This window comes from Arvicanthis niloticus, chromosome 3 (assembly GCF_011762505.2).
Source record: "Arvicanthis niloticus isolate mArvNil1 chromosome 3, mArvNil1.pat.X, whole genome shotgun sequence".
In the NCBI taxonomy this organism is placed as follows: Eukaryota; Metazoa; Chordata; class Mammalia; order Rodentia; family Muridae; genus Arvicanthis; species Arvicanthis niloticus.
The window spans coordinates 123,975,754-123,992,538 of NC_047660.1; the positions used below are offsets into that span (position 1 = coordinate 123,975,754).

General features: G+C 38.9%; 1 protein-coding gene and 1 pseudogene across 4 annotated transcripts in view; both read left to right on the forward strand.

The window, feature by feature from the left end:
• Positions 1–16,785, forward strand: part of Hycc2 (hyccin PI4KA lipid kinase complex subunit 2) — a 69,912-nt gene that overhangs the window by 19,192 nt on the left and 33,935 nt on the right. For all 4 annotated transcript variants that reach the window (XM_034497515.2, XM_034497516.2, XM_076931864.1 and 1 more), the window contains exons 2-4: positions 3,713–3,810; positions 13,711–13,791; positions 14,426–14,527. In XM_034497515.2, the coding sequence (XP_034353406.1) occupies positions 13,741–13,791; positions 14,426–14,527 (153 nt within the window). In that variant the 5' untranslated portion in view covers positions 3,713–3,810; positions 13,711–13,740. The remainder of the gene's footprint in view (positions 1–3,712; positions 3,811–13,710; positions 13,792–14,425; positions 14,528–16,785) is intronic.
• On the forward strand, positions 11,066–12,431 carry LOC117705170 (large ribosomal subunit protein eL14-like; annotated as a pseudogene).

Below are 16,785 nucleotides of genomic sequence, written 5' to 3' on the forward strand. Positions count from 1 at the left end.
CAGGAACATGGCAGCATCCAGGCAGGCATGGTGCAGAAGGAGCTGAGTGTTCTACATCTTCATCTGAAGTCTGCTAGCAGAATATTGACTTCCAGGAAGTTAGGATGAAGGTCTTAAAGCCCACACCCACAATGACACACCTACTCCAACTCAGCCACACTTCTAATAGTGTCACCCCCTGAGCCAAGCATATACAAACCATCACACTTTCCATAAATATTGTAAGCCTGTCCATTTTTCTGGAAAAATTTTCATCTTTTATCTTTCTTTAGAGCTGAATAGTACTCATATATTTTTCTAAAATTTCCTTTATCCATTTGTTTGTTGGTGGGTAAATAGGTTGATTTAAATTCTTTGCTATAGTAAATGAACCAGCAATAAACTCGGGGGTGCCAATATCTCTTGGCATTCTCTGGGTATATGCCTAGGAATGAAAGAACTGGGTCATGTGGCAGTTCTATTTTTCATTTTTTGAGAAATAATACAAAGTGACTTCCACAATGGCTGGGTTAATTTGCACCTCCACTGCAAAATGTGCTGTCAAGTTCATTGACAGTAGCCATTCTGACTGGGATGAGGAACTATCTCAGAGTAGTTTAATTTGCATTTCCCTGATGGCTAGGGGTATTGAATACTTTTAAAAATTAGTTGTTGGCCATTTGTATTTTAAAAAATAACCTATTTAGTTAATTTACCCATTTGTTGACTGACAGTTTTATTTCTATGGTATTCAACTTCTGTAAATTTTTTTGTAAGTTCTGGCTATTAGCCCCTTATGTGAAGTGTAGCTGGAAAAGATTTCCCCTTATTGTGTGGGCTGTCTGTTAACTCTGCCGATTGTGTTCTTTGCTATAGAGGAACTTGTTATTGTTAAGCAGTCCCATCTGTTGATACTTGGGGTTAGTTCTTGTATGGTTGGTGTTCTTTTAAAAACTCCTTAGCTAAACCCGGTATCTTGAAGGGTATCTCCATGTTTTCTTTAAAAGTTCCAGTGTTCTTAAGTTAAGATCTTTGACCAATTTTCAATTGATTTGTGTACAAGGTGAACTATACAAATCTTAATTTTATCTTCTGTAGGTATAAGTCCAGTTTTATCAGCACCATTTGTTGAATAGGTTCTTTTTTTCCAGAGTATAATTTTACCTTCTTTGACAAAAATTAACTGGGTTTAGCTTTGCCATTTTATTTCCAGGTCTTTTATTCTAATCTCAGTCTACTTGTCTGTTCTTATGTCAGTTCCAGTTTTCTTTGTCATTGTAGCTCTAACAGTAGGATTTGAAGTTGGGTTTTATAACATCATCAGTAATGTTCTTGGTTCCATATGAATTCTTGTGTTTTCTCTAAACCTATGAAATAGGACATAGAAATTTTGAAAGCTATTTCATTGATTCTATAAATTAAGTAGTATAAACATTTTTATAATATTAATTCTGCCAACTCAGGAATGTGAACTCAACAAGCTGAACCATAATCTTTTTTTCATAATACTTTTAATTCACATTATATCCCATCAAAGGCCCTCCCCTTCTCACAGTCCCACCCTTACAAATCCCTCCCCAAATTATCCCCTGCCCTTCTCTTCAGAGAAGGGGAATTCCCCCTTAGGTACCATCCCCACCCTGGGACATCTAGTGGTAGCAGGACTAGGCACCTCCTCACTGAGGCCCAACTAGGCAGTCCTGTTACAGGAAGGGGATCCAATGGCAAGGAACAGAGACAGAGACAGCTTCTAATTCATTTGTTATAGGACTCACATGGAAACAAAGCTGCACATCTATTACAAATGTGAGGGAGACCTGGGTCTAGCCCCTGCATACTCCCTAGTTTGTGGTTAAGTCTCTGAGAGCCCCCATGGGCCCAGATTAGCTGACTCTATAGGTCTTCTTGTGGTGTTCTTGCTCCTCCCCCTAACCCCCCAGCTCAGTTCTATCTCTCACTCTTCCACAAGACTCCCCAAGCTTCATCTAATGTTTGGTTGTAGGTCTCTGTATCCTTTTCCATCTGCTGCTGAATGCAGCCTCTCAGAGGATAGTTATTGCTAGGCTTCTATCTGCAAGCATAGCAGAATATCTATCATTAGCTGGCTCTCTCCCATGGGATGGGTCTCAAGTTGAATCAATCATTGTTTGGCCATTCTGTCAACCTCTGCTCCATCTTTATCCCTGTAGTTCTTGTAGGTAGGACACATTTTGAGTTGAAGGTTTTGTGGGTTGATTTTTTTCTTTTTCTTTGAGTGTGTGTTGGGGGCGGGGGGAGCACAGATTTTAAAAGAGTTCAGTTGCCATTGTCAGTGCTTTTTGTTTATTTAAAAAATGTTTGCCCAAATTGGGCTGGATTGTACATATCTATAATCTCAGCATGTGGGAAGTTGAGTCAAGGTAGATTGAAAATTCAAGGCCACCTTGTTTACATAGCAAGACCCCATCTTTAAGAGAGAGAGAGAGAGAGAGAGAGAGAGAGAGAGAGAGAGAGAGAGAGAAAGGAGATGATAGAATTTATTTGGTTATTTACACAAATATTTTACTGTACATGCCCCACACACTTAGATCTGTATTCTAATTGGAATTTCAAACATTCCTTCAAATTTCATTCTTTTTAAACAATTAGAGGTGGGAGGTGGAGATGTTCATGCAAACACACATGCTTGTCTAGGTCTGAGCACAGCTTTCAGGAGTCAGTTCTCACTATCCACCTTGAGGGTTCCCAGGATCAAACTCCAGTCATCAGACTTTGCAGCAAGTGCTTTAACCGAGTGAACAATCTTGCTGGTCTTGGAATTTACATTTGTGAACAGTGTAAGGTTAATGATTACATTTTTTTCCATACAGATAGCTAATTGACCTTTAACATCTTTTTATTTAAAACTCTTCCAATTACATTACACTGTTATCTTTGTTATAAACAAGTTAACATGACTGTTTATAGAATCTGTTTTCCATTTGTTACTTAATTATTTATTTTAGGAGTGGGAAATGGGTAGGTAGGTGAGGTTGTAGAAGCCTAAAGAAAACTCTTGTGAGAGAAAGAATGTATCACTATGTTTCAAAAGTCAGTATTTTTTTTTTTTGTATGGAAAAGACTTAACTTTATAGATTCTTTTTTAGTTGAAACTAGCAAATTATATAATCTACTTAGTGTCTTAAAGATAATTAATAGATACTTGAAGCTAAAATTGAGACTTTGTCTCCAATTTTTTTCTTAGATATGGTAAAGGTACACAGGTACACTAGTTATTATAGAATGTTTTAGGGTCTATAATTAGTCTTAAATGTTAGATGAGCTACAATGAGTAAGTAAATATACTTACTGAACCAAGTGTCAGGACCTGAGTTGAATGTAAAAAGCCAGGTGTACCTGCCTGTGCCTGTGATCCCAGTGCTGGGGCATGATATAGAGGTGGGTGTACAAATGCTGGGACTTGCTGGCTGCCACACTAATCCAAAAAATGGTAGAGCTTCATCTTCAGTACTGTGTGAAGGGGCTCAGGCAGGAAGCAATAGGGGCAGATGCTCAGTGGCTTCCACATGATTGTGTGCAGGTGTGCACTACCTCACACATAGGTACACATGCACCATCAGTGTTTGCACACACACACACACACACACACACAAATGAATAACTGTTTTATGAATTTTCCACTTAAAATTTTTTGTGTGTCTGTTCTTGAGAATATTTTCTTACTATTTGGTTGTTTGTTTTTTTTTTTTTATAGAGTTGGAAAATATTTAACTCTCAACAAATGAATTCCACACTTGAACTCTGCTGCATTCCTGTGCCACCTCCTCCTTTAGAAAACTGATCTTAAGACAGGTAAAATTATGACCATAACTTTTTTTAAAAAAAAAGATGAAAAATAAATTTTCTGTATGATTAAACATGTTAAGAAATTTTGGTAGTCCTTGGTGAGTAGATTTATTTATTTATTTATTAAACAGTTTTATTTGGCATGATCACATTGTTCTGTGTTTGAATTCAGTTTTGAATTATTTTAGTATTTGCACTTAACAAATGTGTTATCTGAATTTTATTTCTATTTAGTTCATTTATTCAGCATGATTATGATATCAGGGTACATCTGGATCACTGTTGTCCAAGGCAGCTTTTGTGGCTGATGGCTGCGTTCTCTATCTGTTCTGTCTAATATGGAAAAATAATCACATGTAGACTCTGAGTATTTGAAATGTGGCTAGAGCAAATAAACCGCTCTTCCTAATGTTTATCAATAATGTACAAAATATGCAGAGTCAAAGCCAGGTGTTTTATGCCTATAATCCCAATACTTAGGAGGTAGAGACAGGGTGATCAGGGGTTCAAGGTCATGCTTAGCTAGACAGCAAGAAGGGACTAGAAGAGAAAAGAGAGCCCAAATAAATACTTCTTCTCAAATCTATTTTGCTTTAACCCAAGGTCTTGCACACACCCTGACAGTCCCACTGTTTTCATAGAAAACACATGCCAGGGCAGGTCAAGAGGAGAATGGGGAGTGAGCAGAATCACTGAGTTGAATCTACCCAGAAGAACGGTTGGTTAGAATTCAGAAATGGCTAAGAGGGTCATGTTAGTGAAAGCCTCATACTGACAATGTTCAAAATACTGTTAATAGCAAAACACTTGCAAAGGCAGACTCCTACATGGAGTCTGACAACCAGATCCAGCATCCTGACAGAAAACTGGTGTGTTGTATGAAGTCTCCAGAAAGGCTGTAGGGAAGGGGGCTCAACAGCATCAGTCTTATACCCATAAATGAGTAGATACTATGTAAATTCAGCAGCATAGCACGTATAACCACATGTTAGACTTTTCAGCCACTGTGTTTGTGTATGTATGCATTCCTTTACTATCCTCCCCACTCCATGAGGACTAAGGAACTTGGCTGGGGTGGTGTCCTAAGTTAGAGTCTGTAATTGTAGGAATCCACATCAGTAGAGCGGGATAGCCCACATTCGGTTTCTCACTCATTGGAGAAAATGCTAGAAATGAATTTGGAACACAGGACATTGATTGCCTTAGGAAAGACTTGTAAAGATAGGAATGCTATCCAAGGTACATTCTGTTGGATCACAAACCCCATTTCTCTGTCTCATGTCTCTCAAAAATCAGGCCATGGCTCCTTATCCAACAGGCCCATACTATGAAATCTAGAGGACATAGGTCCTGGGAAGCAAGGGAAGCCCAGCCGTCTCCCTCAAAGTTAGAAGGTAAATTTACCTAGTACCTGGCTCCTTGCCACATAGGTTAATTATGATAGTTTAAGTTATACTAAAACTTCTGGTTATCCCCTTAAAACTTAGAAAAATCAGAACATCCCTTTGTTTGGAATATTTGTTTGGAGGCTGTCTTTCTCCTTCAGCTCCCCTACATACACACTCTACCCGGTTGTGTCCCCGCATGTTGTATATACACACTCTCCCCGGTTGTACCCCACATGTTGTATGTACACACTCTCCCTGGTTGTACCCCACATGTTGTATGTACACACTCTCCCCGGTTGTACCCCACATGTTGTATATACACACTCTCCCCGGTTGTACCCCACATGTTGTATATACACACTCTCCCCGGTTGTACCCCACATGTTGTATATACACACTCTCCCCGGTTGTACCCCACATGTTGCCCTTTGTTTCCGCTTTAAGCTGTCCTAATGAAGCTCCTCCCCAGGTCCTTTAAAAACATGTATTAGTTATTTGCCAGCATGGTGTGGGGTGTGTGTACATATGTGCATATGTGCAAGTCACAGTACATCAGGAGTCAGTTCTTCCCCTTCTACCAAGTGGGTTTTGGGGATTGAATTCAGGACATCAGGTTTGGCAACAAATGTGGTTACCCAGTGAGCTATCCCTGGCCTTCTCTCTAGGAGTTAGAAAGGAAGCCTCTCTTTCCCTCCAAGTCTCTGTCATTTGTCTTTGATATGATGCTCAGTCTCTCTTCTCATTACTCTCACATTAAGACCTGATCATGAGACCTCCAGCAATCACAAGACAATCTCTAAATAAAGATCATTTTGGAGGATAATTAATCTCCACTTTCTTCATAGAATGCCTGAACCAAAAAAGGATTCATTTATTAGTGCACGTGCATGCTTGCATATGTGTGCGTGTGCCTGCCCATGTGTGCATGTATGCATGCAGGATTGTTCTCATGGAGGCCAGAGGCATCAGATCCCTCAAGAGCTGGAGTTATAAGCTGTTATGAGCCACTTGACATGGATGTTCGGAACCAAACTCCAGTCTTCTGCAAGGGCAGTGTGTTCCTGTAACTTCTGAGTCATCTCTGTAATCTTCTGAGCCCACAGTTCATTATAACATAGAAGAGATCTAGTGGGAAAATAAGTAAACTTTATTTTAATTAATTTAAACAGCCATTTTCACTTTAGAGCTATTGTACTATATGTACATATAGTACATCTAGCTGTATAGACTATCATATAATACAGTTTTAATTCCTTAAGGAATTTAGTCTTTTTAATAATAGCTACCATAATCCAGGAGTAGCCCACCTGGAACTATCTCTGTAGACCATGCTGGCCTTGACCTCAGAGATTTGTCTGTCTCTGCCTCCCAAGTGCTGGGATTAAAGTCATGTACACCATGCCTGGCAATTTTTTTAAATCAAGTTTAAGAATTTGCAATAACAGTTACTACTGACTATATCATATGTTGCACTGGTAATTTGATAGCTTTCATTAGCTAATCATTTTGATTTCCTTGAAACACTTGAGAACACCTATTTTCTTTTTATTGTTGTATCCTTAGCATTTTATTCAACAATATTTCTTTTTTGTTTGTTTTCTTTTTCGAGACAGGGTTTCTCTGTATAGCCCTGGCTGTCCTGGAACTCACTCTGTAGACCAGGCTGGCCTCGAACTCAGAAATCCTCCTGCCTCTGCCTCCCAAGTGCTGGGATTGAAGGCATGTACCACCACTGCCTGGCTCAACAATATTTTTTTTTCCAATATCAAATGATTTAATTGAGAAAAAAAATGAGCATTTGGAGAAACTGAGGCAGTTTCTGAGGGGAGGGAAGATATGCTTGAAAGTCAAATACATTCTCTTCTAGCTCTTTCCTGTAGGATCAGGCACCTAAATTGACACGTGATGTTCTAAGGATGCATTCTTGGAACCCAGCTTTACAAGGAATTGATAGCATTTATTGAAACAAATGAAAAGCAAATATTAGGAAAAAAACTCTTAGATATTCCTGTCTGATAATATAAGAATATATTACTTGTTTGTACTGATTTGGTAAAAGTTGATTTGTATTTGTGTTCTGTTGATCCTGAGTTCAGCTTTGAAATGGGTAATAAGGCATGAATGAAGAGTCCTTCCCTTTTGGGCTGACAAAGGCACAGCTAATATAGATAATAATTGACAATTATTACCCCCAGAATAAAAATGCTTCTTGAATTGTCAAAAACCTAAATAATTGCATTATTATTATTTTAGTACTACTGCTAATGATAATAACAGCTACCATGAAGGATATATGCCAATTGCTATTTTAAGATTTTGTTATTTATTCTGTAAAAAAAAATCTCTTTTCAGCTGGGTATGGCAGCACATGCCTTTCATCTTAGCACTGTAGAAGCAGAGACAGGAGAATTACCATGAGTTATAGGTCAGCTTGGTCTACACATTGAGTTTCAAGCCAGCTAGGGCTTCCCAGTGAAACCTTGTCTCAAAAAACCAAAACAGACAAAAACTAAAAACACTTTTGTCATAGATACTTCTATTGTCCTCATTTTATAAACAAGGAATTTGTGGTGACAGAGAAGCAACTCTTCCAAAAACACATGTTTTATAAGGCCACAATTTTCTTTAACCCATTAGACTGTATTGGTATTTCTATCTCACTGTGTGCTGGGAACAAGCTAGCCAGGCACTCTACCAACTGAGCCACACCCCAGCCCTTGTTTCCTTTTGCTGAAGTAGGGATTCATAGTTTTGCTTAGATCTCAGAGCAGTCTATGAATGTACATTCTCTATACCCTACCTACAGAAATAAGTAAATAAATAAATGAAAGACCCTTGTTTTGTATCTCATATCAGGATCTGCATATTTGAATATTTAGTTTTTATTGTTCATTATGAGACATTTCAAGCTGTAACAAAGTAGATAGATAGATTAAACTTGTGTACTGATTACTAAGCAAAGTGGCTATCAACCTGAGATCAGTCACATTTTATTTCCAATGCAAGGGGCTGAAGAGATGACTCCGTTGGCCAAGAGTGCATACTGCTCTTGCAGAGGGCCTGCTCGATTCCTAACACCCACGTCTGCTGGATCATAACCACCTGTGACTCCAATTCCAGGGGTTCTGATGCCTTCTCTTGTGGCCTTTGAGGGTACATATACTCACATGCACATGTCCACGGAGAGACATGTGTACACATATTTTTAAATATTTCTATCTAGTTTACTCTTTCTTATCCTCTGACCCCATTTTTTAATTCTTCTCTCATATATTACATCCTCACCACAGTTTCCCCTCTCTTCATTTCTCCCAGTCCCTCCCTCCACATCCCCTCTCTCCCACATCCTCTCCTCCTCCATTTCCCTTCAAAACAAACAAACAAAAAAATCAGGCCTCCCAGGGAGAGTAGGAGCAAACCCTCTAGTCAAGGCTGGCCAAGGCAACCCAGTAGGAAGAAAAGCATCCCAAGCTCAGGCAAGAGTCAGAAATAACCCCCACTCCTGTTTGGGGCCCCACAAAAACAAGCTACACAACCGTAACAAATATACAGAGGCCCAAGCTCAGACCCATACAGGGGCCATGTTTGTCATTTCAGGCTTTGTGAAGCCTCTATGAGTACTGCTTAGTTGATTCTGTGAGGCCTTGTTCTCCTGGTGTCCTCCACCACTCTGGTTCCTACAATCCTTCCCTCTCTTCTGCGTTTTCTGATGCCTCTCTAAAGACAATTTGCCTTGGCTCTAGCCTACGAGAGCTCAAGAGGGGACCCATGAATCTCCCTGGGAAGGGGAAATTGAATAGATTTTTTTGGGTGGACTGGGAGTGGGTGGGGATGGAAACGGGAGGGATCGGGTGGGGAATGAGGAACAGAGAAAGAGAGTACTGGAACTGGGGTGAAATGTAGAGACTTAGTGCAGTTGAAACTCCCTGGCATCTGTAAGAGTGACCCTCAAGAAGTCCCCAGTAATAGAGGCTACAGAGTGCAAACTGGCTGTCTTCCATAACCAGGCAAGACTCCCAGCAGTCTGACTGGGGCATCCACCCAGGCACAAAACCTTCGGCGTACAGTCTGTCCTGCCTGTAAGATGTCCTGGGGTGACGACAGTGCAGAACTTGTGGGAGTGGTCATGCAATGACTAGTCCAGGTTGAGACCCATGCCACTGCCTGGATGGCCTCTGTTCCTCTTTTATATATCATTATTGAAACATGGTTTGAATGAGGCTATTCTAGTTTGTTTGGAGCTACATTAATAAACACCATGACTAAAGCCAACTTGGAAAGGAAAGGTTTTTTTCATCTTACACTTTACACAATTCCATCACTGAGGGAAACAAGGTAGGAATTCAAGGAAGAAGCTTGAAGCAGATGCCCACAGAGGAGTGCTTGCTTCAAGTCTTACATTTAGCTACATGTTTTTATTCATCCAAAGGTCCACCCAGCAATGGGCTAGAATCTCCTCTATCAATTATCACTCAAGAAAATGCCCCACAGGTAACACCACAGGCCATTTTGTCGGGCTATTCTTTAATTGAGGTTCCTTCTGTATTAATCAAGTGAGAATATCATACCCAGTGTCTTTACCACCCATCAGTGACTGAATCACCAAAGGATCCCCCATTACTTTAAGGCAAACCCCAAGCATTTCACCACTAAATATTTTAGTGTGTGTCCCAAAGGACTTTATAAGAAATCATTTGTGCTACTATCAAATTATAAAAATAAACTTTGAGCCAGGCATAGTGGTACATATCTTTAATCCCAGTACTCTGAAGGCAGAGGCAGGAGGATTTCTGAGTTTGAGACCACCCTGGCCTATAGAGTTCCATGACAACCAAGTTCCAAGACAAGGTTTTTACACAGAAAAATATTGTCTCAAATAAATAAATAAATAAATAAATAAATAAATAAATAAATAAATAGAGTCGTATCTTTTGTTAGGCATGGTGAACAACCTTTATAATCCCATTTATAATCCTAGTGCTTGGGAGGTAGATGCCAGGTTTCTGTGATTTGTTTGAGCCAGGATTTCTCTTTGTAGCCCTGGTGGTCCTGGATTTTGCTTTCTGGGGTGTCTATGATTTTGAGGCTAGTTTGGTCTAAGTCATAAGTTCCAGGCTGCTAGCCAGGGATACACAGTGAGACCCTGTCTTAAATTTTAAAAAAGAAGGCTGGAGAAATGTCTCAGTGGTTAAGAGTACTGACTGCTCTTCCAGAGGTCCTGAGTTCAATTCCCAGCATCCATATGGTGGCTCACAACCATCTGTAATGGGATCCGATGCCCTCGTCTAGTGTGTCTGAGGACAGCTACAGTGTACTCACATAAATAAAAAAATAAATCTTTTTTAAAAGTTTAAGAAGAAAAGAAAGGGAGCAATATCTTTGATTTATTTATTTATTTTATGTAAGTACACTGTAGCTGTCTTTAGACACACACCAGAAGAGGGCATCAGATCCCATTACAGATGGTTGTGAGCCACCATGTGGTTGCTGGGAATTGAACTCAGGACCTCTGGAAGAGCAGTCAGTGCTCTTAACCACTGAGCCATCTCTCTAGCCCCTATTTTTATTTTTAAAAGAGACAAATTCTTGGTATATAGTGTTAAACTTATGATTCTCCTGCCTTTTTCTCCTAAGTGCTAACATTATGTGTAGGTCTCTGCTACATTTGGCCCTTAATTTTTTATATTAGTACTTATATAAAATCTCTTAATTTGTGATTTCCCTTGTCTTTCTTTTCATTTTTGTTTTGTTTGTTTGGTTTTTTTTGTTTGTTTGTTTTTTGTTTTTTGTTTTTTTTAGTTTTGCTTTTGTTTTGTGTTTTTTCTGAGACAGGGTGTCTCTGTGCAGCCCTGGCTGTTCTGTAACTCACTCTGTAGATCATGGTAGCCTTAAACTCAGAGATCCTCCTGCCTCTGCCTCCCAAGTGCTGAGATTAAATTTGTTTGTTGGCTACCACCACTAGCTTGTTGCTGGCTTCCCTCATATATCTTAATTTTTGATTTTACTTGAGAGAATCCATCAGTATATTTTAAGAGATTTTGCTGTTAGAAAAAAACGGCATATCTTACTCCTTTTCTTACTCTTTATTGCATTATCACTCTGTATCACCCCTAAAGTTTTGTGCAATTCTAAGTTAGAGGCTTTTTGTGGAATTTTAAATTAGAAATTTAGTTTGGGTGGAGGGGTAATAAGAAAGTACAGCATGGGAGCGCCACCAGCATGGTGTTCAGGCGTTACGTGGAGGTAGGCCGGGTGGCCTACGTTTCCTTTGGGCCCTGTGCTGGAAAGCTGGTCGCAATTGTAGATGTCATTGATCAGAACAGGGCCTTAGTGGATGGACACTGCACTCGGGTGCGGAGGCAGGCCATGCCTTTCAAATGCATGCAGCTCACTGACTTCATCCTCAAGTTCCCGCACAGTGCCCACCAGAAGTATGTACATGTACATGTTAGTATGAAATGGGCAGCCACAGATGGGCCAAGAAAATTGATGCCCGAGAAAGGAAAGCCAAGATGACAGATTTTTTTTTTTTTTTTTTTTTTTTTTTTCGAGACAGGGTTTCTCTGTGTAGTCCTGGCTGTCCTGGAACTCACTCTGTAGACCAGGCTGGCCTCGAACTCAGAAATCCGCCTGCCTCTGCCTCCCAAGTGCTGGGATTAAAGGCGTGCGCCACCACCGCCCAGCAAGATGACAGATTTTGATTGTTTTAAAGTCATGAAGGCAAAGAAAATGAGGAACAGAATAATCAAGACTGAAGTAAAGAAACTTCAAAGAGCTACTATCCTGAAAGCTTCTCCCAAAAAGGCAGCTGTTGCTAAAGCTGCCATTGCTGCTGCTGCGGCGGCGGCAGCAGCTGCTAAAGCTAAAGTCTCAGCCAAGAAGGCAACAGAACTAGGCAAGAAGGCTCCTGCACAAAAGGCTGCAGGTCAGACGGCAGCACCTCCTGCTAAAGGTCAGAAGGGTCAGAAGACCCCAGCCCAGAAAGCACCTGCTCCAAAGGCCGCTGGCAAGAAAGCGTGAGGCTACACAAAGAAAGAATAAAAGTTCTTTTTGACTGACAGAAAGAAAGAAAGAAAGAAAGAAAGAAAGAAAGAAAGAAAGAAAGAAAGAAAGAAAAGCAAGCAAGCAAGCACAGCATAGCATGGGGAAATAGGATCGAGGTTCATCATATACATATATAGAAATGTCGTAATGGAACCATTTTTTGTACAAGTAATACACATTACTACTTTTAAAATTTAGTGTGGAATTCAACATAGAAAGAGCATCTTTTTTGGTAAGAGAACTTTTCAGTTATTTCACAGACAGTCCTACTTCCTCAGGTTCTATTTTTTATTTGTCTTGCTTTTTCTTACTCTTTCCTTCTGGGTGACAAAGATACAGTATATCTTATTTTTATTCAAAATTAAATAGGTTAGACTACTCTCAATGGTAAGCATTTAACAGTTGAGCATATATATATTTTAAGGCTTTTTTTTTTTAAAGTAAGCTTTCATTGGAATTGTAGTTTACGGACTATTATTCAGTTTGATTTTGCTACTTCATTAGTTTGCTACCTATATGATCCTTGCTTTTTTTAGAATTGACATTATTTTTCAGCTTTTGTTGTTGTTGTTGACCCAGGTGCTGCTGTGTAGTCCAGGCTTATCTCAGTGCTTACTACACAGCCCAAGTTGACCTCCTTTTCACAGTCCTCCTGCCTCAGCCTCCCGAGTACTGAGTTATAGGTACCCCAATCTGAGGATTGTTGAAGTAATTATTTTAAAACGGCCTCCGGTCAAGCCGACTGTCTAGGCTGCAGTGTCTCTGCCTAGGTCAGATGCCATGTTCCAAGGCCATGAGGCCACGTACACACTGCAGCTAGAAACAGCCAGCCAGAAATACCAGCCCTGCCACCCACGAGATGCCAGCATGGAAGATGGCTCTGCCAGTCATCCACACTGTCTCTACAAGGCTGGGCATTGCCCAGACCATCCCGCCATCCACGTTGCCCAGTAGGAAGATGAGACTCTAATGCTTAAATTATCCAAAGACTTTATATATTTGGTAATGATCAATAACAAGATGCCCATACAATCAGAGGTGTAACCCAATACCCAGCCTAGATATACCAACTACCTTTGACTGCTACAGACAAGCGAACATCAGCCTCCTTGTCCTGCTCTCTTGTTTTCCTCTCTCCCTTAGTTCCTCTTCCTTCTCTTCTTCCTTTCCTTCCTCCTCCTCTTCCTCTCTTTACTCCTCCCACCTTAGCTCCTCCTACAGAGCATGGCTTCTGGGACACTTTGAAGTGGGAAAAATGTGAAAGGATGAAGGCAATGGGTTTCTGCTATATCGTTCAAAAACAGAATTTATTTTTAATAAGTTTTATTTGTACATTAAACTGAGGGTGAGATGCTATCTAAAATGTAAACAAGATAACTTTCTTGGTTAGTGAAATGTATACATTTATGCACCTTTGGTCATTTCTGTAGGTAACGTTATCTTTAGGTTCATTTCTTTAAAAATTGTATTTTAGAGATAAAAGAAGAATAGAAGGTAAAGGAAGATGCTGGGATCGGAACGAGCTGTTGTGGAAGAATGGTTATCAGAGTTCAAGGTAAATGGGATAAGACTGTATACATTATATATGTCAGAAGTTTAATGATCTAGTGTGTTTATAAAGAGCCCTACAAACACACTTTTAAATAGAGGTTTTGGAATATGAACGATGCTTCTCTGGTTGTGGTCCTTTCAAGTAGAGCTAATAAGAATAAGGGTCAAAGGAATTATGTAGAAATAAAAATAATTGTAGAATTATTATTAGAATTATGTAGAAAAAAATAAGATTAAGATATAGCCAATAGAAGACTGGCATCTTCGAGTTTTAATAATAGTATTTGTTCTCTGCTTTGATTTCCTATGGTTAAGTCAAATAGATTTGGTGGAAAACTGTGTAGCATATGAACACTTATGAGGTGTGTTGTAAAAGCATCAAGAGAGGAACTGGATACATCCTGTTCTCTCAGGCTGGGTGGCTTTAAGGTGACCTGTTTTTGTGAAATCAGTTATATGTAACTTGTGATCATTTTTCATGGATAAACAGCTAGAAAACTTGCATATTAATTATTCAATGTTAATTATATTGTTTTAAATGTTCTTATTTGGCTCTTACTCAAGTGGCACTCATGTAAAATAAATTTGTTTCCTAAATATTAAATTCATTTTATTGTCCTTTGGTGGTTTTATTGTAGGCATTACCTGACACGCAGATTACCAGTTATGCAGCAACCTTGCACCGGAAAAAAGCACTTGTACCAGCTCTCTATAAAGTTATTCAAGATTCAAACAATGAGGTAGGAAAGCTTATAAGAAATTAAGTTTTAAATAGTGAGATGAAATCTGTGTACTGAAATCACATACATGTAAGTTTGTAGTTTCCTCTCTGACTTGTGGAGCTGGAAAGCCTCTTTCTTCTATTTTTCATCCTGATAGTTGCTTTTGCTTCCCCACCCCCACCTTTACATTTGAAAGTGTTTTTATCTTTTTTCCTGACCAAGGTGGTATGCTTTGATTCTCAACTTCAGTCACGTTCATCTCAATGGATTATTTATTTAATGTATTTTTTTCATGTTCTGTAATGTTACTTTTCTGGAAACCAAATTTTTACAGTATACTGATCAGCCCTCTTTATTTTAATATCATTTACTCTTATTTCTTACTACTGTACTGATGTTTATAAGCACTCTGATCAGTTATAAGCTGATAGCACAAAATTATGCTATTTATTAAGTTTACCTGAAAATTATCAGAGGACGTGCCTTTAAAAATCTAAATAGCAACAACCAATAAACTTAGAATAACAGTCAACTGTGATTCAACCTGTGATAGAAGATAGAAAATGCAGCAGCTGAATCTATATGTAAACTTATGTCAGACACATACAATATTTGTCCATTAACACACTGCTGTGACATATAGTTTTCTCCCACTGGATTCATGTATGCTTTAACATGAAAATGAAAGGAACACACAGGAAAGTAGCTTCTTATCTTCCCAGATACAGCCTCCGAGACTGCCTCTGCTGTGTACTGCAGTGAGCTTGAAGAAGTTCAGGTAACCAGCTCCTAACCAGCAGCCTAGCTTAAAGTGCATCTTTATTGTTGTCTTCTCACCAAAAGCTTGCTTATTGACTCCTCCTTCTCTCTTTGTTTGGATTGGCTCTCAGACTTGCATCTGCTGTTAGTTCTAGCAGCTACTGCAAGATTCATTGGCTACTTTTTCTCCTGCGGTGTACTGCTGAATTTTTAAAACTTCAGACATGGGCTGTGTGTGTGAGTGTGTAGATGTCTATTTACTACATACTCACATACACAATACATATCTTTAGTCAGGAGTATTTGAAATTTTCTAAATAATAAATGTTATATACCCTACCCCTGATTTTGCACTGTTTTTAACATTTAAGCTTTGCTTATTAAAAATTATTTGTTTTATGCTTTTCCTTTTAGATTGTAAGCTCTTCATGGGCAGTGGTCATATTTTTTTTATGATTGTTACTCCCTAGATAGAATGTAGTATTCTATCATATATATGTGTGTATAATGAATATTTAATAAATATGTGCTTGGAATGTGGCTCTGGGGTTAAATGTAAATAAATAAGCAAGTAAATATTGATTAGAAAATAATGAAATAAAAAATATTCTAGACTCTTTAGTATGAAAAGTGTTCTCACTTTTTAAAAAAAAAAATTTAAGATAGACTTTTTAAAAAAGTTATTCAGACTCTGCCAGGCAGTGGTGACACACACCTTTAATCCCAGCACTGGGGAGGCAGAGGCTCTGAGGCCTGTGAGTTTGAGGCCAGCCTGGTCTAGAGAATGAGTTCCAGGACAGCCAAAGCTACACAGAGAAACTACCCTGTCTCGAAAACTGAAAACCAAAAAAGAAGTTATAAAAAGAAGACTCATCTGTATTGTTCTGCTTTATAATAAGATATGAGAGCTTGAAGTCATGGTTCAAAATTGAAATGATAGCTCAAGAAATCCAAGCTCAAGACTTTAGCATTCATCATAGTTATGAAGTTGCTTTTTACTGTCAAATCAGAAGCTTCTAATCATGCATTCAGACTTTGAAAAATCCAAGATAATAAATTCTGGAGAACCCAGAACTTTTCTGTAGTCATAGACAGGTGTATTTTAAGTACTGATTTTGTTATATTCTGAAGCATCATCAGATGTGCTACCAAGATGTTATTTCAGAAAATGGCCATACACTTTATTTAATATAAATTGAGTTTACTAGTCTTAAAACCAATGTTGCTTTACAGACATAAAAGTCCTAGATATAAATTCTAGAGGTTTAATTTTTCATGGCATGGCTACCTTTGTTATAATTTAACTTTTAAACTCTACACCAGTGTTATTGCTTTTTTTCTTTTTTCCTTTTTTCATCTTAACAGATTTTAGTCACTCTAATGCTTCTTCCATTTTGAGCCCTGCACTCTGTTGAGTCCCCTCTGTCCATTTTACATTTTCTTTGACTTCATCCTGTAGTCTTCCACTTTTCTGAGACAGGTGTGCGAGTGTCTGAGTGTTCTGTCTCTCTTCCCAT